The 23,490-nt window shown below is 38.9% G+C and overlaps 1 protein-coding gene across 1 annotated transcript in view; it reads left to right on the top strand.

Moving 5' to 3' along the window:
* Positions 1–3,718: 3,718 nt before the first annotated feature.
* The window catches only part of MEIKIN (meiotic kinetochore factor), a gene marked incomplete at both ends in the record, with an annotated part of 122,314 nt that continues 102,542 nt past the window's right edge, over positions 3,719–23,490 (top strand). The window contains 5 exons of the mRNA XM_081232611.1: positions 3,719–4,128; positions 4,481–4,568; positions 6,253–6,313; positions 14,468–14,605; positions 21,744–21,863. Coding sequence (XP_081088737.1) covers positions 3,719–4,128; positions 4,481–4,568; positions 6,253–6,313; positions 14,468–14,605; positions 21,744–21,863 — 817 coding nt within the window. The remainder of the gene's footprint in view (positions 4,129–4,480; positions 4,569–6,252; positions 6,314–14,467; positions 14,606–21,743; positions 21,864–23,490) is intronic.

Here is a 23,490-nt window from a genome sequence, read left to right as displayed (position 1 = left end):
ATATAAAATGCATTTATGAAAACATTTGTAAAAAATAAAGATTTTTTTGTTTCTCAAAGTTGCTTATAATTACTATTTTATAATATTTATTTAGCATAATCCCCTGATGTTAGTATACTTGGTGATCATAGATCATAGTGCTTATGATAAACACTGTATCAAGCTATATCACTAGTCAGCATACTCTACGTCCTCTATAAGGGTCCCTAAACTCTAAAGACTTATGGCCCCCCCAGAGAAGCTATCCTTTTCCTTGCACATTTGCTATTACCAAATGTGTCCTGGATTTACTTCATTTTTATATTTTTAAAAGAACAAAAAATTGTATTCAAATTTTCCATCATGATGGTCCTTAAACAGTATTTCCATAATGTCTTTTACCCATACACAGCGGTACACTTTCTTAAAATTGTACATTCTGCCATGTCTAAATTATGCAGATTCTGCCATATATTTGCTACCATCTACTCCTCTCTATTTTCACAGCTTTTAGTGTAGTTGGGGCCACTCTCATCTCTTGTCTGGAATATTAACACTGCTTTTAAAATTAGTCTTCCTATTTCCACCCCAGCTTCCTCAAATTTCACCATCCACATTTCAGTCAGGGGGATCTTTCTAAATTGAAAATCTGGTTGTGCCACTCTCTTGCTTAATATTCCACAGTTTCCAGGATAAAGTTCAGACTCCCTGCTTCAGCACACAAGGCCCAGCATCTCTTCTCCAGCCCTTCCTCTATAGAGTATTGGCTCCAATCATACCAACTACTTTTTTCAGTGCCCTAAAAGCATCATGCTTTTAGGTCCCCTTTTCATAGAATACCCTTTCCTTGAATCCCCCTAATTCCTATCATTCATATCTTAAAACTCAGTTCAACTATCCTTTTCTCTAAGAAGCTTCCCACATGGCTGCATGGTTGATTGTACCTTTGCCCCACTCTCACTAAGACTGTGAGTTGCCTGGGGCTGCAGAAGTTCTGGCCCATAGTGGATGCTCAAGAAATGTCTATTGAATGAAAATCCCCTTGGCCCTTTTACATATGTTGCATAGCATTAAGACTGCAATACATAAAGATACTTTTCATCTATCACTGTTATTTTTTTTCCAATCCTGTCAACTAAGCAAAAATAAGCCGATTTTCAGTTGGACCCTACAGCCTGTGGATGGTACCACAAATGAAGCCTCTTGGGGCTGGGGGGTGGGGGAGTCACTCGATAAGAAAACGGTATTCAGAAAGATTTCCTCTTGGCTCCAGGGAATCCTAAACCCATGAACTGGCTGTTTTCCCAAAAGCTTTCTTCAGAAATCTATTAAAATTTTGGATTTTCTTTTCCCATGGAAGTTAGCATCTCCATGACTGTTCCAATCTAGTCAAAACCATCACACGACTGAACTGAAACACTGAAAGCAGAATTCTGAGTGTAGATATGGAAGCAATACAACAGGGAAATGGAAGATGTTCAAGTTAACACTCATGGCTGAATGCTTGCACTGGCATTTGGGTATTTGAAGACGGAGTGGAGGGAGACAGATGATTGAGTTGAGATATCTCTGCCCTACCTCACCCTTTTGTAGGGGACACATTTCATTCCCCTTTTATAGGCTGGGTAGGTGAAACTTTAAATTGCAAGTCTGTATGTAGTCCCTTCCCCTCCCCTTGCTACTTAGGGCTTCGAGCTCTTTTCCTTGTTCCCCCCATCCCTTTCCCAGCCATGTGTTAGGAGGAATGGGAGCATGGCAAGCACACTAGCCAAATGTCAGGAGATCCATGCCACCTAGGTCAACCACCTGTCATAATGAGACTCCTACGTTGTGATTTGCTCAGCTTCGAATTGAGGGGACAGCAAGATCATCTCTAAGGACCGTTTTGGCTCAAGAAATCACACCAAAGGTTATTTCCAGTTTTGAAACCCTAGGCATTAACTCTCATAAACCTTTACTTGATGGCACTTCAGTGAATTTAATTCAGTATAGAGAGAGTTCTAGAGAATAGGGCCACCAAAGGGCAGATCACCTTTTGCTTTAAGCTGTTTTCCTTTTTCAATGTTTCTTCCATTTCTAGGTCTAGGGCATCCCAGGATCTATACCTCCCAAAGGTCATTTAAGAACTCCAAGTTTTTTTTTCACAACATTCTCCAAAGGGCAAGAAGGGAGCCTGGAGACCTGGCTTGTAAACTAGAGACTGCCTGTCAGCATATTATGGATGTGACTAAAGAGAAGACGTTGAAATATGATAACTGCTTTATACTGCAACAAAATTGTGAGATCCTTGATTGAAGAACCATTTCTAATTCACTTCTGTATCCCCAGGACCTACCACAATGCCTAACACAGAGTAAGGTGCTAAGTAAGTAGTGATTAAGTGACTCAAAGCACTATAATCAGGTAAGAACGTCTACCCTCTGTTCTTTACAAAGTTAATGATTAGTGATTAAGTTTTAATTATTAATAAGTGACTTTCTATGAGCAGATTTTGAATAAAAAATTCAGTGATTTTATTATGAAAATATTGTGGCTATATGTGTGCTATATTTACAGATAATATTGGAGCATCACAGAAAAAGTCTTTCTGTTTTTCTAATTTCATCTGTACAAACAGCATTTTTTAATGTTGTGAAATGACATTTTTTAAAATAAGAAGATGGTTATTATATGCACAATATGTTTATCAGATGCAGCCAGATGGTTCAGCCTGGGTGTATGGAGAGAATGAGTGGTCATTCCTATGTTACTTCCTTTGGACAGAGCAAAAGAGCTGAGCCTCAGGGCACTAGGAGGGCATCCCTTGTGGAACTCACTACCTTAACCACAAGGCTGCCCAGAGATGTCCAGGAGGTAGCTTCTAGGCAGAGGCTAAGGGATTCTGCTTGTCCCTGAGAAGAAACCTCCTGGAACCTAAGCTCTTCTAATGCCTGGTTAGACTCTCAAGTACCATGCCCGCCCCAAGTAATTTGGCGGCCCCAGGGACTGAAGTTGATTGCTCAGGAGGACACTCCCCGTCACCATAACATGCTTTCATTCCTCTCTGACCTTCCTGCACTGAGTCAGGGTGACCCCCAGCTAGATTCCATGTGCTTAGAGACTTCAAACTCCATTACCATGGCCTTCCTGGTAATGTTGCTAAGGAAAGCGGCCCAGGCATCAGTACCAGGTGTTGGGCCCATCAGACTAATGAGAAAATGAAAAGCAAACGAACAACCTCCTGGACGAGAAAAAGTCTTTTTCCATTAATTTTCCCTTCAGCACGAGGCGAGGGAGCCTGCGCCTAGAGTCCAAGGTCCAGGCCCCCCGTCCACCACCAAGTTCCCTGGCGCTGCGCCTCCAGGAGGGCGGGGTGCTGCGCCTCCAGGAGGGCGGGGCGCTGCGCCTCCAGGAGGGCGGGGCGCTGCGCCTCCAGGAGGGCGGGGCGCTGCGCCTCCAGGAGGGCGGGGCGCTGCGCCTCCAGGAGGGCGGGGCGCTGCCACTTCACTGTGTCTTCCCAGAAGTCACCGCGTTACTCCTGGGAGATAAAAAGGCGGGAGTGAGGCGGCGTTTCCAGACTAGTGTGGGGGTCGGCGCTGTTGGCCTGTTGTTTTTTTCTCACCTCTTTCATTCCTCTCGGGCTGCCCCGCAGGCCAGGCCTGGACGCTGGTTCCCTCCGGCGTAGCTCGGTTCCTCAGGAAGAAGACGAGACAGGCCGTCGAGGGCCAAGAGCCCTCCGAGGCCTGGCGGTGGGGTGGCAATGTGGTCACTACAGGTCTATACGCGCAAAAAGCGGGCCAGCCATAGGCTCAACCTAACCCCAACGCCAGATGTAGGTGCCCCAGCTAAGGCGGAGGCCCCGTCAGGGCCCGGCCGGAAGCTCTCTGCCCACTGTAAGCGCCGTGTGGCTGGCCTACGGAGTGGGACGCGGGGTGGGCTGGGCCTCAGCCCCAGGGACTTCCGAGGCCCGCGGGCAGGCCTCCAAGGCTTTTGCCCTGAAGCACGTCACCCTCTCTTAGGCCTGAAAAGGAGTGGCAAAACGCGCGGTTTGCAGAGAATCACGGAGAAATCAGAGCGGAGTCAGCTGGGAGGTAGCAGCTCTGGGCCACCGAGGTGCGTATCCACGAGTAACAGCCCCATGCCTCTGGCCACCTCAAAATTTCAATCCTGATTTTCTCCTAATAGCCTCTCATTCTAAGAGTCAGTGAAGAAAATAGTGTGTTCTGATTTCGCTGTTCTCCGAACACAGAGCCAGAAATTTGACTTAGGAAAAAGATATATTTTAAAAAAAAAAAAAAAAAAAGGAAGTTTTACCAAGTTGCTTAAAAGCAAGTGAGAGAAAACCTCCGGGAAAGCATTTGTGGCATCAATTGGTTATTGATACAATTCACCTATTGTGTTCCTTACTTCTTGTTAATTATGTCCCCACAGAGTTTTCACATTATAACAGTGTGAATAGTGATCAGGGACGTGGAGAGCCAAGTCCAGACGGTGCAAACTAATTGTGTTGTTTGTTTGTTAGCACTCAGTTAAGAGGTACAGGAGAGAAAAGCCTGCATGAAAATAGCACTAGTGAAGAAGCCCAGGATGAGAAGATTGTGCCACTGAGTGTATGTATGTTTCTCCTATGGTCCTTGGATAAGCTTAGGGTAGAGACCAGTGGTACCTGATGTACCTCTGGATGAAAGTATAATATGGTCTTTGTTCTATAGATATTACATAGCTTTCTAGTGTTTTTATAAACATTGATGCTCTATCTTCAGACAGGGCCTTGAATTAATGATTCTGGTAGACTCATAGCCATGTATTTCTGTTTTTTCTTTCCTTTGACAAAAATTTAAGAAATATTCATTACTGGCTAATTTTCTGTGTGACAGATATAAAGTGTTTCTTAGTAATTCTCTAATGTTTGATAGCACTTAAACATTTCAAAGCCATTTTCATGTTTTCTCATTTGACTTTGCATTAACAGAAACAGGATTCATTATCATTAGAATATTATATATAACTTCCTGATCTACTGTATTTAATGTGGATTCTGTACAGTATTTTAAAGATGTGTAGCAGTAGTTTGGAGAAACTCAGATTTTAAAAATTGCTTGTGACTTATCTGACATTAGCATTAAATTGGATAGTCACAGTCCAGCATTTTAGCTTGCGTATTTCTCTTTGACATGTGTTTTGGGGGAGGGCAGTTTTAACAAAAGGCATTTTTTAAAAAAAGTCTTTTCCCCAGATTTTAACTGTGTTAAGTGTCCCTAATAGATTATTCAGACTATGCAAAAAAATGTTTAAGCAGCTTCTTTTAAGTTTTGTATTTTTCCTTCCATTCCTTTTTTCTGTGCCTTTAAATTTTTTTTTACAAATTATCTTATTGTGTAAATTCCTCTAACATTAAGTAATCTTCAAAAATATGGTTTTTAGTGTCTGCATAGTGCTTTGTCTTACACATAGGTATGCTATAATTTGTATAACTATTTTTCTGTGGTTGGGGGATTGAGATTGTTTCTAAGGTTTTGCTGTTTTAGATATCAGTAGATATCCTACCACAGAAATTTTTTGTGTGTACCTCAGATTGTTATCCTAAGACAAATACGTTGCAGTGGGTCAAGGGTTGGATTATATTTAAAGTTTTGATTCATGTTGGCCAGTTGGCACCATCTTATCTGAAACTTAAAATATCTATCTATCTACCTATTGATAGATAGATATTTGATAGATGAAAAGTAGCATGTTGTTTTACTTTCCATTTCTTTGAATGCTAGTAAAGTTGATATTTTTTCTCACTTTATTGGCCATTTGTGTGATTTTTTGGTGAAATACTTATTCATTATATATTGAAGATTGTTGTACTTTTACACACACGTTACAAATATTTCCACATTTGTTTGCCTTTAATTTTATTTTTAGTATTTTAGACTTATTTATCAATCAGTTTCTTTTGATTTATTTTGCTTTCATATTTAGAGGGAAAAAATTCTTTCCTACTTAGGGTATCAGAAAAATATTCATCTTTATTTTCTAGTTGCTGGTTTATCCCACAGTAGTTAGTTGACTAGTATATTGTTGACTCCCTAGATATGTCCATAATATTATATTTTAAGATTTAATATTAAATATCAGACTACATCTGTATCAATAAGCTGAAAGAATGTATTATATATGAAACTGATATACAAAGTTGATATTAGTTTTGCATTTTTAAAATAACCAAATCAATGTGTTATAATATTATAATATAAAAATATTCCATCTCATAATTTGTGTTATATCTTTAATTCTTATTTCACATAGGAGTCAGTGACAGATGACCTCCAGGTTGATAGTAGTTTATCAAATAGTGAACGAGTATCAGGTAAGACTGGCAACGTGAACTTCTTCAACTTGCTTTCTTACAAACATAAGCATCCATTTGTATCTCTGCCTTATCTTCCCATCTCAGTGGGAGAGATGTCTTTCTCCTGGTCCAAGCTGAATCCTTCGGCCTGTGCTGTAGACTTCATCCTCAAAGCCTTCAAGCACACACCAGTAAATTATAATTGCGATAAGTGCTACAAAAGTGAGGTTAACTTGAGTGTAACTGAATTTAGTTGAAGAGATTAGGGAAGACTTCCATGAGGGAATGGCAATTTAATTGAGATCTGAAGAAAGGAAGAGCTTAACTATAAAGAGAGGTGAATAAAGAGAAATCCAGGCAGAGGGAACAGCATGTGCAAAGACCCTGACGTGGGACTGAGCATTTTGTGTTCAGTGAACTGAAAGAAGGCCAGTGTGGCTAAAGTAGAGAGGAGGAAGTGTGATAATAAGACAAGGTTGGACAGACTGAGTCTTTGCATAGCCTTATAGGCCATGCCAAAGATACTGATGTGCATCTTTGGAGCAGCAGGAAGCCACTGAAGTTTTTAAAATACGGAATGGTATGATCGTATTAGCTACAGTATGGAAAAAAGTAGGAGTAGATGTAAATAGACCCGTTGGGAGGCTAGTAGTTAAGCCTAGTTAAGGGCTTGCAGTAGTTAAGGGGAGGAATGATGGCTCTTTGTACTATGGGATGACATTGGAAATGGAAAGAAGTGGGCATATCTTATGGCTGTTGTAGGAAATGAAATTGACAGAATTTGGCAAATAAAGAGTGAAGAAGATGGAGGTATCAAAGACAACACGTGTTTCTGGCTTGCATAACTGAGTATAAGGTGGTAGCATTCACTGAAAAAACCTTGTTTGAGGGAAAGATCATAAATTCTCTTTTTAATATATTAAGTTATGGGTGTGTTTAAGATGTCTAAGTAGTAATGTCAAATAGGCAGTTGGATATGGAGGGCTACTGATAGAAGTTTGGTATAATTGAAGTTATTTTTGAAAACAAGAAAGGATGCGATTACCACACCAGAAATACTGAGGAATTCTTAAAAACAGATGAGATCCAGCTGATGAATATATGAAGAGCAGAGAAAAACCACTGCAGAGGTAAGAATAGCTCTGGAGATACACTTAACTCAAAACACTTGGTCAATAAATGCAAAACACTGTAATAGATGGGACCCTGAAGAAGTTGTCAAGGTGGTGGATTAAGCACTACATTCTGGCACTGTATGACCTGTCTCCCTTCTCATCCCCTTCTTACATTGGAAACACTGGCAGCTCCCAGTGCCTGCTGCCAGGTCAAAACCCTAGGAATTACTGCCAAGCAAAGTGAACTAAGTCTTCACTTTGGCTCCTTAGGGTCAATGTTGGAGCTGGAGTGAGAAGCAGAAGGGAGTCTGAAGTAACTCCACATTGCCACACAGAGGGCAGAGGGGCAAAAAAGATAAAAATATAGATTATGCTTATGGTTGCTAAGCCCAGGAAAAAGATACATTATGGCTCTCTGAAGTGGGAATTCTGATATAAGAGACGTCCAGTGTGGATACTGCCAAATAGGGCAGTGTCCCCATGTAACCTACAATACCTGGAAAATACAGGAGGACATCCCCACCTAGACCGTAAGTTCCAAGAATGTCTCATCACTCTTCTAAAATCTCCAGAGGTAGGTTGTTGTTTCAGAATTTATACTCTGTGCCATACAAACAGATTCTCAAATAGAGATATGAACAGACAATCAGAAACAGTCAAATCTTTGAAGAAAATCAGTGCCATGGAAGAGAGGCCACAAATGCAACAAACAAAAGAATTAACACCTGAGGGAAATGGTAGAAAGCTTTAAATATCTCTTTAGAGACAAGAGGCTGTTGAATCCATAATATAACAGGCTGCTATAAAAAAATTATAGTCCCTGGAAACTAAAAATATCAAATTTTAAAACAAGAAACTAACCTAATATTGAGATGTATTCAACTGAAAATTAAATTAGCTAGCTAGAAAATAGAATAAAGGAATTTTCTTAAAATTTAGTGCAAAAGAACATGGGAGGTTCTCAACAAATGCTTTTCCCTCCTTCTTCCCCCCTCTTTGCCTGGTTAACTTCTGCTAGTTCTTCAAAAATAGATTCAGGTGCTATCTCTACTGGGAAGCCTCTCCTGACTGCTCTTCTCTCTTTCTAGATGAGTTGTTCTATCCTGGTAATTCTGTGGCACTGTCATAGGACTCAAAACAGCAGTATAATTGTTTTTGTTCCTCTAGGCCCTAAAGCTATTGAAAATAAGCACTATCTTTTATCTTCCTATTCCATTCTTGGGACATAAAATAGTTTGAAGTGCTTGTTGAATGAGTTTTCTACTCTATTTAGAGGAAATAAACAATTTTACCATAATCAGTATTTTTTAAAATTGTAGTTTAAATATATGATAAATGTCCTTGGTTACTAGCTTTATCAAATTGATGTGTGAAAGGTATGAGGAAATAGAAAGTAGACTGTCTCTAATTAACAAACTGGTTGTATTCTGAGTTCATTTGTTGATTGATATTTGAGACCTAGAATACTTTATAATAAAATATAAATGGTTAGGTTTTGAGCAGCCCACAGAATTCTATTTAACATATAATTAATTGTTTTAATTCTGTCTTGGAATCTAGTAATTTTGCAACATGATGAAAATTAACTCAGGATTTCATATTTCATATGGAGGATTGAACATATACGTTTACTTCTCCCTTCTGAAATCTCACTAAAATACCAATAAAGGCATTAAAAAAGGCATGAATCCACAACATAGAGAAAAAGAGACCTCAGTTGACAAGAGATAATCAGCAAAAGTTTGGAATCTGGAATGTAGATGAATAAATTATAATAGGCCTAACAGACAAAAAAAAAAGCTGAAACCTAGATACCTAGAACGAACCAAGAAGCAAACAGAGGCAGGCTGGAGTTTCAGAAATTAGAGGCATCACATACTCCTGAAGGAATAGGTAGAGTTAATGTTGAAAATAGGATTTTTGGAAATCTTTAAAAATAGCAATTAGATGGGCTTCCCTGGTGGCACAGTGGTTGAGAGTCCGCCTGCCGATGCAGGGGACACGGGTTCGTGCCCTGGTCCGGGAAGAGCCCACATGCCGTGGAGCGGCTGGGCCTGTGAGCCATGGCCGCTGAGCCTGCGCGTCTGGAGCCTGTGCTCTGCAACGGGAGAGGCCACAACAGTGAGAGGCCTGCGTACCACAAAAAAAAAAAAAAAGTAGCAATTAGATGCTGTGATCCCTTCCCCAACACTATGTAGCCAGGCAGCTACTCTTTTTCCCACCATGGCAGTCCAGAGACATTGAAGCAAAGGGTCTGGACACAGCAATGCCCAGTACTGCTGAGGGCAGGGGTGCTGTATTGAAAACTAGCAGTGGGAGGTGTTGGGAGGAGGAGGGAAAGGAATTAACTAAAGTCTGTTTACTTACCCCAGACTTCTTACCCTACTCAGGAAAATACATCCCAGTTAAGGGACTGGAGTATTCCTCTTTTGGAAAAGACCTATTTTCTGGCAGTAATGACCTGGTCCCTATCCAAATACCCTTCAGTAAAGCCCACTACTTCCTAAACCCCACTTATGAATCCAGAGTTTCCAACTGCTATTTAGTTGCCTCATTCTTTTTTTAAAAAAAATATTTATTTATTTATTTATTTATTTATGGCTGCATTGGGTTTTCGTTGCTGCGCACGGGCTTTCTCTAGTTGGCGGCCAGTGGGGGCTACTCTTCGTTGCGGTGTGCGAGCTTCTCATTGCGGTAGCTTCTCATTGTGGAGCACTGGCTCTAGGTGTGTGGGCTTCAGTAGTTGTGGCATGCAGGCTCAGTAGTTGTGGCTCACAGGCTGTAGAGCACAGGCTCAGTAGTTGTGGCTCACAGGCTTAATTACTATGCGACATGTGGGACCTTCCTGGACCAGGGCTCAAACCCATGTCCCCTGCATTGGCAGGTGGATTCTTAACCACTGTGCCACCAGGGGAGTCCTAGTGCCTCATTCTTAAACATTCAAGAATTACCAGGCATTTAAAGAAAATATTTAAAATAAAAGTTAGATACCAAATAAAAAGAAACTTGAAGGACAGAGACAATGCAAAGAAAAAAACTTCTAAGCCATATTTTCATTATTATCCTCAGGATGATGGAAAAGTGTGTCCATGAAACATGTGCAGGCTACTATAAAAAGGAGCATTCAGAGAACAAAAAGAATTCTTAAAAAATAGTCACATGGAATTAGGAAAACATTCTATGAAGGATTGGGTAATGAATTTAAGGAAATATTCCAAAAGTTGAACAGACATTAAAGAGAAGATAAAAGATAGAAATAGTGGTGACCCAACTCTATGAGTATACTAAAAAACCACCAAATTGTATACTTTAAAAGATGGGGATTTATGGAATATGAATTGTATTTCAATAAAGCTGCTATTTTAAAAAGAAAAATAATTATAAGCTGAGTCTAGGCATTCTAACATCTGAAAAATAGTAGTTCCAGATATTATAAAGTAAACAGGGAATTATTAAACACATAAAACTGGAAATTTTTCTAGAATTAAAAATGGTTATGAGTGTACATATTGAAAGAGCGCACCAACTGCCCATCACAATGAATGAAAAAGACCCACACCAAGGCACAACGTTATGTAATTTAAAAATCCTCAGGATAGGGGCTTCCCTGGTGGCGCAGTGGTTGAGAGTCTGCTTGCTGATGCAGGGGACATGGGTTCGTGCCCCGGTCTGGGAAGATCCCACATGCCGCGGAGCGGCTGGGCCCGTGAGCCATGGCCGCTGAGCCTGCGCGTCCAGAGCCTGTGCTCCGCAACGGGAGAGGCCACAACAGTGAGAGGCCCGTGTAACGCAAAAAAAAAAAAAAAAAAAAATCCTCAGGATAAAGAGAGATATCCTTCAGTTTTCCAGAGACAGGATAGATTCCCACCCAAAATTTGTTTTCAATTTCAAGGTTAATGATGCCACTCACATACCAGGAGGGTATAGAAAGGTTTATTACTGATACAATGAAGCCTTCTAGAGAGGAGGGTGTCTCCTGAGCAGGACTGAAAATGGCTTGAGAGAGCAGGGAAAGGAGACTGTGTTGGGGTTTTTAGGTGGTTAGAGGGTGGGGCTGGGGTGAGGTTTTAACTTGCTGGCGTTGCCAGAAGATGGAGCACCAGGGCTTAACAGCTTGTACAGATATGGGGCAGAAGGGGAACATGGATCAGTGAGGTTTAAATCTGCCAAACACTAAAAAATGTAATCAGTTTTTTAAATATACTGGTCTAGAATTCTGTATTCAGCTAAACAATCACTCAAGTGTGAAGATAGTGTAAAGAAATTTTTTAGACAGGTCTTCCATGCACCTTTTCTCAGGAAATGAAGAAGATACTCCAGCAAAACCAGAAAGTAAATCAATAAAGAAATCATGAGATCCAGAAGAGGCTCTAATACATAAAATATGTGAAATAATTTCTTCGGGTCATGGTAAAGGGAAATCCCGGGAAGACATGTGTGCAGCATGTCTAGAGGATAACCAGTCCAAATTTGAGCAAGTATATTGAGATCTCCAGTAGCAATATTTTTTTTAAAAGAAAAAAAAAGGAAACGAGAGAGAGAGAGAGAGAGGCAGGGAAGGAGGAAGGAAGGAAAGAAAAGAAAAAAAACTGATAGATAACGTGGCATTTAAAAAAAATTGTTGAGAGGAAATTTACACTTTTGCAAAAAGTTGGGATGAAATGGGTACTTAGAAAACTAATTAAAAATTAAGTTATCGATAACTCAAAGGAAAAACAAAAACTTGTAGCAAAAAGGTGATATAAATAATATAGCTCATAGTACATGGCTCAGCTCTAAATATATTTAAGCAGTCATAATGATAGAATCATTGAATATATTTAATTTAAAAATATAAAGGAAGATATTAAACAATAGAGTTAATAGGGTTGAAAACAGTTGTTTCATTATGATGGGGGTTATGAAACGAGGTTTTTGATAAAAGCCTTGTAGAACCATTTGACTTTTTTAAATGTATGGTATAGTTTGATATAAATGTAATTTTAAGTGCATTTACATTTCTAACTTGTGACACCAGAAACAACCTTCTACTGTTATAATCAGGAACATTTGTTTATTCCTTTCTCTACCAAACTACCTAGATGGTGAGTACAGCGCTTTCCTAACTTCCAAGCCTGGCTTGAGTTCTGGGATTTGGTGGAAGGGTTAGCTCTCCTGAGAGTGGTATTCATGGAATTTTGAGAGGTGGAAGGCACGAGAGATGTAGCAACATGTTGGTGAGAAGGATGAAGACAGAGTGAGAAAAGTAAAAAGTAGCAAGGACAGGGAAGGACACTCTAGGGCAGCTGAAGTAGGGGAAGCAAAAGATACTTAGAGCCATAATTTACCTCTGACATCTGAAGAGGTGAAGAAGGATGGTAGCTTGAGTCAGTCAATTTAAGTGTTGCACTGGTGGCTGGAGGAGGTGGCCAGGTAGGAAACAATTGTCAACTTTAAGGAGGGGGTTGGAGTGGAAGAGAAGGGTGTGGTGAGGTCAAAATGGGAAGGATAAAGAGTTGTCTCAGGTAGGTAATGGATGAGCAGAGATAGGTATAGATAGGGCAGGGCAGAAGATAATGGGTTTTCAGAGTAATGCTCTCCTTTCATCCCTTACCCCACACCCCTCCAGTTTCTATTGGCGCTGACCTCTGTTTTATCATGTTGGAAGTGTTTGATAAATGCTGACTGACTATAGCAGAGTATATTTTCCCTTTCCATACTAAATCTTCTGGTTCTTCAAATAAATACTAAGTTCTATCCCTGTCATTTATTAGGAGGGTTTTCATTCTAGTCTACTCTCACAGGGATGACTTTAAGACCTCTGATTCTGGGAGATTTTCTGTTCAGATATTTACCCCAATTTCCTACTGAGATGTTTATTTTCTTATTACTGAGTTTTCGGAGTTCTTTATATTTTGGATTCCAGTCCATTTACAAATGTTTTCTCTTAATCTATGGCTTGTCTTCTCACCTTAACCATCTCTTCCAAATAAAAGGTTTAAAATTTGATGAAGTCCAGTTTATCCCTGCTGTTGTTTTATGAACCATCCTTTTAGTGTTATATCAAAGAAATCTTTGCCTAACTCAGTGTCATGAAGATTTTCTCCTGTTTTTTTCTAGAAGTTTTGTAGTTTTAGGATTTGCATTTAGAATCATGATGCATTTAGAGTTATTTTTTTATATGATGGAAGATATGAATGGAAGTTGTTTTGTTTTGCTTTTGTATATGGATATCCAGTTCCAACATAATTTGTTTAAAAGAATATCCTTTCTCCACTGAATTGCCTTTGCATCTTGGTCAAAAATCAGTTACTCTTATATGTGTGAGTCTATTTCTGGGCTCTCTGTTCAGTTCCTTTGATCTATGTTCCTTTTTTTTTTTTTTTTTTTTTTTGCGGTATGCGGGCCTCCCACCGCTGTGGCCTCTCCCGTTGCAGAGCACAGGCTCCGGACACGCAGGCCCAGCGGCCACGGCCCATGGGCCCAGCCGCTCCGCGGCACGCGGGACCTTCCCGGACTGGGGCACGAACCCGCATCCCCTGCATCAGCAGGCGGACTCCCAACCACTGTGCCACCAGGGAAGCCCCGATCTATGTTCCTTTGAGTCTGTGTTTATGCTCATTGTTTTTTAAATGGAATAACTAGAATCACTGTTTCTTCTCAGCTAGTTAGCATACAGTTATTGGGTTACTTATATATAAAACTTGCATTTAAAAAATTAGGTATACATTTTATTTATTCATATTTATTTTTTATTGAAGTATAGTTGATAAAACTTGCATTTTTGAGCCAAGAATTATAACTGAACCAAAGTAGGGAAGGAATAAATTATAAAACTTTGAAAAACAATGGAAAAGGTTTATAGTGCATTTTCTCCATATCAGAAACAGAATTATTTTCTTAGATGGAAGTACAATTTAAGATTGTGTACAATAGTATGCCTTTTCAGTTGTATGTATAATTTTACATTATTAGTATACAACTGCATGTACATTTCTACAACTTTGAATTCTTAGGATTTTGAATCTGTTTACTATTGAAACATTTTACCCTTTTTGTTTCTTTGTTTATTCTACAGGACTAAGTTTACAGCATGATATTTCTAGCTCTCTTCTAAGTTACTCAATCACAGACTCTTATACAGAATACAAGAGCTTTGAAGAGAGTTTAAGTAGCTTCCCATCGCCTGAACTCTTCAGAGAATCAGATTATTTAGGTGAGAAAATAATTTCAATCTTAAATTGCTCCACTATAGAAATTGCTCCTTGGTCCACGAATCCTGCAATGAATAATGTTCCTTTTGAGGAGGTATACTTATCTTCCACCAAAACCTTCTTCTGCCCACTATCCATTGTGTTCCATGCTCAGTCACATAGGACTATAGATCAAAAGCCCTCAGATCAGGGAAGGATGAAGAGATTAGCATTTACATGTAATACATATCCAGTTAGTAAGCAGTTTTGCTCATAACATATGTACACTTGTTCTCTTGAACTATGGGCTATCTTTTATTTCCTATACTTCTCTTACTTTTCATTAACTAAAAGGTTGACTAGACCATCTCCCTGTCTGAATTTTTTCTACAAATTAACAGTTATTTACATTTACTATATGTATAATTAAGAGCCTTTGGTTAATGATACAGATTGAACACATGCCTTCCTCCACAACTTTGCGCAATGGCTTTTTAAAAAAGACATAAGCACCTAAGAGTAAAGAGAATGGGGAAGAATAAAGCATAAAGTTTGGAAAGCTAGAGAGCAAATGGTCTGATAAAGCAGAATTGAAAAAACTGAGTCCTAAATCAACAATGGGAATACCCCAGAAAGTATCCTAGGAAAGTTTTCAATGTGGCTTGTAAGATACTTGTAAAAAGCTGTGTCCGAAACACAAAAGATGTGGTGACTTCTCCTTTCCTACTCAAATGGAGTCTGGAGATTTATTCTTTGGGGTGTTTTGAAACAGAGGGACTCTGGACTGGAGGATAGTAGGCACTGTTAATAGCAGGGGTACCATGGTATTTTAAAATGTTAGTCCCAATTACTCATTCCCCTGTAGTAGTATTATATAGCCATACCCTTGTCGTAGCCTCATAGTGGGTGAAGTGTACTTTCTCACTCTTTTGCTTTGGAGTTGACCATATGACTTACTTGGGGCAATAGGATATCAGTGAGTGAAACATAAACAAACTTTTGATATGTGCATACATGATTGGGCTTGTCCTCTAATCCTTTTGCCATCGTGAGATGAATACAGATCTTCTTCCACTTGTGATGGAAAAAACTGTAAGTTGAACCATTATAAGTCAGGGACCACATGTATATCCTAATTAGCTTTTACCTCTCCTGTGGGACTCCAGAATAAGAGATACAGAGCAGGATAGCCCAGGCAGACTGCAGACTTCAGAGAGCTGCCCCAGCTGATCACCAGACCCGTATAATCTAAAGCAGAGCTGCTTGAGCCAAACAGTAGACATGAGTATAAGAAATAAATGCTTTCATTTTATGCTACTGGCATTTCAGTGTTATTTATTATACAGAAAAAGCCAACTGCTTCAGATACTGTAGTGAATGCAGAAAGGGGGAATTAAATGCAAGTGTACATTCCAAATTGTGGGAGTTGCTCACCCAGTGCCTATTCTCATCCTAACCCAACAGCTCATTACCCTGTTCAGCTTCCAGAATGCTAGCACCCAGAATTGAAACTTACAGGCAAGAGAATGGAAGGTTTTTTCCTGAGCAATCTGAGCAACCCTAAAGAAAGTATCTAAAGATACTGGCCTCAGTAGTCCTTCAGTGAAACTGACAAGAACCCTACAGTGAAGCTGCCTATGTGACAAGCCCCAACTAAGCCATAGAGATCCCACTTAGCCATTTAGGGCCCCCAGAGAGCCAAGGACTACTAGACTTCTGAGAAAACCCTCTAACATAAAACATAAGAGATCAGAACAAAGCAAAATATGGTAGTGAGTCAGTAAGGTGTTGGAATAGGAAACCCTAGACCTGCCTTCCCCCAGGGACACACCAATTCAACAACAATACATGGACTAATTCCCTTTGTGAGAAATCTAAAAACTAGTTGAGGGACTCCTGCACCCCAGGCAAGCTTGAGACCAGTCACATCAAAGGCAGTAGGAAGGACTTCCCTGGTGGCACAGTAGTTAAGAATCCACTTGCCAATGCAGGGGACACAGGTTTGATCCCTGGTCTGGGAAGATCCCACATGCCATGGAGCAACTAAGCTTGTGTGCCACAAGTACTGAGCCCACAAGCCACAACTACTGAAGCCCGCACACCTAGAACCCATGCTCAGCAACGAGAAGCCACCACAATGAGAAGCCCGTGCACCACAGTGAAGAAGAGTAGCCCCCACTTGACGCAACTAGAGAAAGCCCGCGCACAGCAACAAAGACCCAACGCAGCACCGACCCCCCGTCCAGAGAAGCCAATAGGAAAATTCAAGACACCCTTTCACCATAATTCACACCCCTAGCACAGGATGGCAGGAAACCTTCAGCTCCCAGCTTCTCCCTAGGGAGGGAGGGAAGGGACTGAAGCATGTGTCAAAAGTTCTCAATTTTCTGGGAATGGTCAAAGAATTGCCTACTGTTTTATCTGCCTCAGAGGGCTGATGGGACCTGACATACTCTGGAAGTCTGATGGGTGCTGAAACAAAGATAGTATTTTGTCCTAGCATAAAAATATTCACTAGATCCCAGCTTCTCTCTGGAGTGGGAAAGAGTTGGACTGTGTCCAACATTCCAACATTTCCAGGGGCTGCTCAAAGGAATAGTTTTTGTCTCATTTGTCTTGGAGCACTGATGGGACTTGGTGTATTCTAGATTCCTCATGGGCACTAAGAGCAAAGACTATGGTTTGAACTGGCAAGAAGGTTTGAGAGGATCCCAGAATCTCTGGTTGGGAAGATTGGTGAAGGTCTTCTGTACGAGGCCTATCTGTGAAGGCTGGGAGAGGTGGCTGTTTTTTCTAATGTGCAGATACCAAAACAAATCATTAAAGAAAAAGAAACAGGGAAACATGGTCCAAAAAATGGGAATAAGATAAAGCTCCAGAAACTGACCCTAATTAAATGGAAATATATGAACTACCTGACAGAGAATTCAAAATAATTGTCATAAAGATGTTCAACAAATGTTCATAAAGAGCTCAGGAGAACAATGCACGGAAAAAGTGAGAATTTTAAGAAAGAGGGAAAAAAGTTAACCAAAAAGAAATCTTAGAGCTGAGAAAAACAGTAAATGAATTTTTAAAAACCTGTAAAAGAGATTGGACTAGATCAAGCAGAAGAAAGAATTGGCAAACTCAAAGATAAGTCATTTGAAATTATCCAGTCAGAGGAGCAAAAAGGAAAAAGAATATAAAAGAATGAAGAAAGTTTGAGATTTCTGTTAAGAAAACAGATCAGTATATGGATTGTGGGAGTCCCATAGGGAAAAGGGAGGTAGGAAGGGAGGGAAAGAGAAAGGGCCAGAAGGCTTTTTCACAGAAATGGTGGCTGAAAACTTCCTAAGTCTGGGGAAGGAAATGTACATCCAGACCTAGGAACCCCAACAAACCTCAAATAAGCTGAACCAAAGAAATTCACATGGGTGCACATAATCAAATTGTCAAAAGTCAAAGACAAAAAGAATTTTGAAAGCAGCAACTAAAAAAGGGACTTGATATGTACAAGGGGACCTCATTAGACTATCAGCGGATTTCTCAGGAGAAACCTTGCAGGCAAGAAGGGAGTAGAATTTTATAGACAAAGTGCTGAAAGAAAAAAACTGTCAACCAATAATACTCTAACCAGCAAAGCTGTCCTTAAGAAATGAAGAAAAGATAAGGAATTTTCCAGACAAACAAAAGCTGAAGGAGTTAATCATCACTAGACCTGCCTTACAAGAAATGCTAGAGGGAGTTTTTCAAGTTGAAACAAAGGACTCTAAAACAGCAACATAAAAGCATATGAAAGTATAAAACTCACTGGTAAGTATATAGACAAATATACTAATACTATAACAGTGACATATAAATCACTTTTAATTCTAGTATAAAAGTTAAATGACAAAAGTATTAAATATAACTATAAAAATATGTTAATGGATACACCATATAAAAGGATGTAAATTGTAACATCAGTATTGCAAAGTGTGTTTGAGGGGTGAAGTAAAAGTGTAGAGTTTTTGTTAAATTGTTATCAGCTTAAAGTAGACAATTTAAACTATGTTTTTTGTAAGCCCCATGGTAACCACACACAAGAAAACACCTATAGAGGAGACACAAAAGAAAAATAGAAAGGAGTCAAAGCATATCAACATAAAAGAATCAGTGAAAGACAAAGGAACATGGCAAAAGAGGAGAGGCAAAAGAACTACAAAACAGAAAACAACAAAATTGTAATAGTCCTTCTCTATCAATAATTACTGTAACTATAAATGGATTAAACCCAATCAAAAGACAAAGAGTGGCTGAATAGATTGAAAAAAAATCCAGCCATATGCTCTCTACAAAAGACTCATTTTAGATTTAAGGACACACATGGACTGAAAGTAAATGGGTGGGGAAAGATACTCCATGAAAATGGTGACCAAAAGAGAGCAGGAGGGGCGATACTTATATCAGATAAAAATAGACTTTAAGTCAATAACTATTATAAGAGACAAAGGAGGACATTTTGTAATTATATAAGGGTCAATTCATCAGGAACACGTAACAATTATGCATAAATATTTACCCAACATCAGAGCACCTAACATATGAGGCAAACACTGACAGAAATGAAGGTAGGAATAGGCATCAATACAATCATAGTAGGAGACTTCAGTACCCCCACTTGTAATAATGGATAGAACATTTGGACAGAAAATCAACACTTAACTGATTTCAAAGTATCAATATATTGCAAAACTACAGTAAATATAACATTATAGTACTGGCAATACAGACATATAGACCAGTAGGACAGAATAGAGGGCCCAAAACTAAATCCATAAATATATGGTCACCTGATCTTTGACAAGAGTGCCAAGAATACACAATGTGGGAGAAATAGTCTCTTCAACAAATGATGTTGGCAAAACTGGATATCCACATACAAAAGAATGAAATTGGACCCTTACCTTATATCATACAGAAAAGTCAACTCAAAATGTAGTAAGGACTTAAACGTGAGAACAGCAACTGTAAAACTCCTAGAAGAAAACATAAGGGAAAATCTTCATGGCAATTGGTCTTGGCAGTTATTTCTTTATGTGACACCAAAAGCACAGGCAACAAAAGCAAAATTAGACAAGTGAGCCTTGATAAAACTAAAAAGCTTCTGCACAGAAGAAGGAACAATCAACAGGGTGAAAAGGCAGCCTATAAAAAGGGAGAAAATATTTGCAAACCACATATCTGATAAGGGATTAATATCCAAAATATATTGGAAGCTCCCACAATTCAAAAGGAAAAAAAAATCCAAATAACCTGATTAAAAATGATAAAGAACTTGAATAGACATTTCCCCTAAAGAAGATACTCACATTGCCAGCAGGTATATGAAAAGATCACTAACCATTAGGGAAATGCAAATCAAGACCATAGTGAGATATCACCTCACAACTCTTAGGATGGTTATTATTTAAAAAAAAAAGTGTTGGGAAGGATATGGAGAAATTGGACGCCCTTGTACACTGTTGATGGGAATGTAAAATAGTGAAGCTGCACTGGAACACCATATCGCAGTTACTCAAAAAATTAGAAGTAGAACTACCATATATGATCCAGCAATCCCACTTCTGGGTGTTCATTCAAACTAATTGCAGTCAGGATCTAGAAGATATATTTGCACTCCCGTGTTCATTGCAGCCTTTTTCACAATAACCCAATGTGGAAACAACCTAAGTGACCATTGAGGGATGAATGGAGGAAGAAAATACGGTATATGCATACAATGGAATATTATTCAGCCTTAAAAAAGAAGGAATATCAGGATGTATGTATATGTATAGCTGATACACTTTTTTATAAAGCAGAAACTAACACACCATTGTAAAGCAATTATCCTCCAATAAAGATGTTAAAAAAAAAGAAGAATATCCTGCTATATGCAACACTATAGAAGAACTTTGAGGACACTATGGTAAGTGAAATAAGTCAGTCACAGGAAGAAAAATACTATATGATTCCACCTGTATGAGATATCTAAAGAAGTCAAATTCATAGAAGTAGAGAGTAGAATGTTGGTTGCCAGGGCCCTGGAAGAAAGGGATGTGGGGAGTTGCTATTTAACAGGTATAGTTTCAGTTATGCAAGATGAATAAGTTCTAGAAATCTGCTGCACAGCACTGTGCCTATAGTTAACAATACTCTATTGCACTCTTACAAATTTGAGGGTATGTCTTATGTTAAGTGTTCCCACCATAATAAAATTAAATATAAGAGAAGAAATCAAGCAGAAATAGGAATACAAGGAAGATACTGGGGAAAAAACCTTCACTGAGATAAAAAAAATGTATATTGCATCCATTGAATAGGAATAGGATGCTGTGGAAAAAAAGGGGGGGTGAATATTCAGAGAACAAATTAAATGCAGTAGCAGAATGGAAAACTCAATAGAAGGATTAGAAGATAAGTTGAGATTCCCCAGGAAAAAAAAATCAGGAGGAAAACACAAAAAATGGAGAAAAAAGGTAAGTTAGAGAAGCAATATATGAAATCTAATATCAAATAATAGGAGTTCCAGAAAAAGATAATGAAATAGAAGGAAGAAAATTATCTAAAATACAATTCCAGAACACTTTCTACAGCTAAAGAATATGATTTCTGGGTTAAAAGGGCCATACTGTGCCTAGCACAATAGATGAAAAACACCAAGACAAAACATTATGAAATTTCAGAACATCTGAGGATGGAATAAACAGAATGGATTTATACAATTTGGTAGAGTTTAGGATTAAATAGATGAAAAATACAGAGAAAATTAAACAAACAAGACTTTTATTGACTCCAGGAAAAACAAAAGGTGGTCATGGTATATACCACAAGAGTAAAAACTAGGATTTTTATGGCAATTTATCATCATTATGTCTACATTGAATATTGGCCTAACTAAATATGTGATATAATAATATGAGGACAATGGGAAAGGTGGGGAAATGGAAATAAGAGTGTTAGGGGACTGCAATAGCCCAAAGGTTATTTAATATCTTGATGCCGTCAAGGCTTGTCTTTTTTTCTCTGTCTCACCGAAACTTTCTTCAATTACCATAGCTTGGTATGGGCTGGGGACCTAAGTTGAGGAGAAAAAGGTAATCTGCCACTTGTGTGCTGTTGTTCAAAATTTTGTGCCATTTCTCCCTGCTTTTTTAGATTGGGAGTGTCCCATGTTGGAAGAAACCATGCCATGTAAGAATTCCACTCTTTTGGACACCACTAAAGCAGTACCAATAGAGAAGGCACTACAGTTTTCAAACCTCTCTGCGATTTTAGGTAAGTTTCATATTCTTTTTCCTCATGTCACAAGGGGAAACGCTTGTCTATATTGGAAAAGCAAAGTATTTTTTCTTTTGAATGGTTTCTAAGCTAAATTCATTGATTAGGATTACCTTTGGCTACACATCATATCTGACTAATAGTAAGTAGCTTAAGTACATATGGGTTTACTTTTTTAAAACATTTATTTTGAATTTTAGACTTGCAGAAAAGTTGCAAAAGTAATTACTAAGGGTTCCCATATACCTCCCATCCAGCTTTCTGAAACATTATCTTATACAACCGTAATACAATGGTGACAATCAGGAAATTAACATTGGTATGAAACTTAACTAAACTACAGACCTTATTCACGTTTCACCAGTTTTTCCACTAACGTCTTTTCTTCTGTTTCAGGATCCTATCTAGGATCCTACATTGAATTAGATTGTTATTTCTCCCTTAGTCTACTGAGATCTGTGACAGATCCTCAGTGTTTCTCATTCATAAGCTTGATACTTTTGAAGATTACTGATCAGTTATTTTGTAGAATGTCCCTCACTTTGAATCTGTCTAGTGTTTTCTCATGATTGGAAACAGATTATGCAATTTTTGATAAGAACACCACAGAAATGATGTTGTATTAAGGAATTCTTAATGTCAGTACATATATCTTATTATTGGTGATGTTAAACTTCACTTGACTAAGGTGGTATCTGCTGGTTTTCTCCACTGTAAAGTTACTAGTTTCCCTCTGTAGTTAATAAATACCTAGAAAAACATAGTTTGAGACTCCATAAGTCCTGTATCTCCTCAAACTTTCATTCACTGATATTACCATTCATCAGAAGAACTTGATTGCCACAGTTCTTACTGTGGTGTTCATCTCATGGTGATTTTCTTTCTTTTTTTTTTTTTACGTCTTTATTGGAGTATAATTGCTTTACAATGGTGTGTTAGTTTCTGCTTTATAACAAAGTGAATCAGTTATATATATACATATGTTCCCATATCTCTTCCCTCTTGCGTCTCTCTCCCTCCCATCCTCCCTATCCCACCCCTCTAGGTGGTCACAAAGCACCGAGCTGATCTCCCTGTGCTATGCGGCTGCTTCCCACTAGCTGCCTATTTTATGTTTGGTAGTGTATATATGTCCATGCCACTCTATCACTTTGTCACAGCTTACCCTTCCCCCTCCCCATATCCTCAAGTCCATTCTCTAGTAGGTCTGTGTCTCTATTCCCATCTTACCCCTAGGTTCTTCATGACATTTTTTTTCTTAGATTCCATATATATGTGTTAGAATATGGTATTAGTCTTCCTCTTTCTGACTTAATTTACTGTATGACAGACTCTAGGTCCATCCACCTCACTACAAATAACTCAATTTTGTTTCTTTTTATGGCTGAGTAATATTCCATTGTATATATGTGCCACATCTTCTTTATCCATTCATCCAATGATGGACACTTAGGTTGCTTCCATCTCCTGGCTATTGTAAATAGAGCTGCAATGAACATTTTGGTACATGACTCTTTTTGAATTATGGTTTTCTCAGGGTATAGGCCCAGTACTGGGATTGCTGGGTCATATGGTAGTTCTATTTGTAGTTTTTTAAGGAACCGCCATACTGTTCTCCATAGTG

The sequence above is a fragment of the Mesoplodon bidens genome (assembly GCF_964165515.1).
Source record: "Mesoplodon bidens genome assembly, chromosome: 4".
Taxonomy (NCBI): Eukaryota; Metazoa; Chordata; class Mammalia; order Artiodactyla; family Ziphiidae; genus Mesoplodon; species Mesoplodon bidens.
Note: the sequence above shows the minus strand (reverse complement) of the source record. Positions and strands in the feature narration are given on the sequence as shown.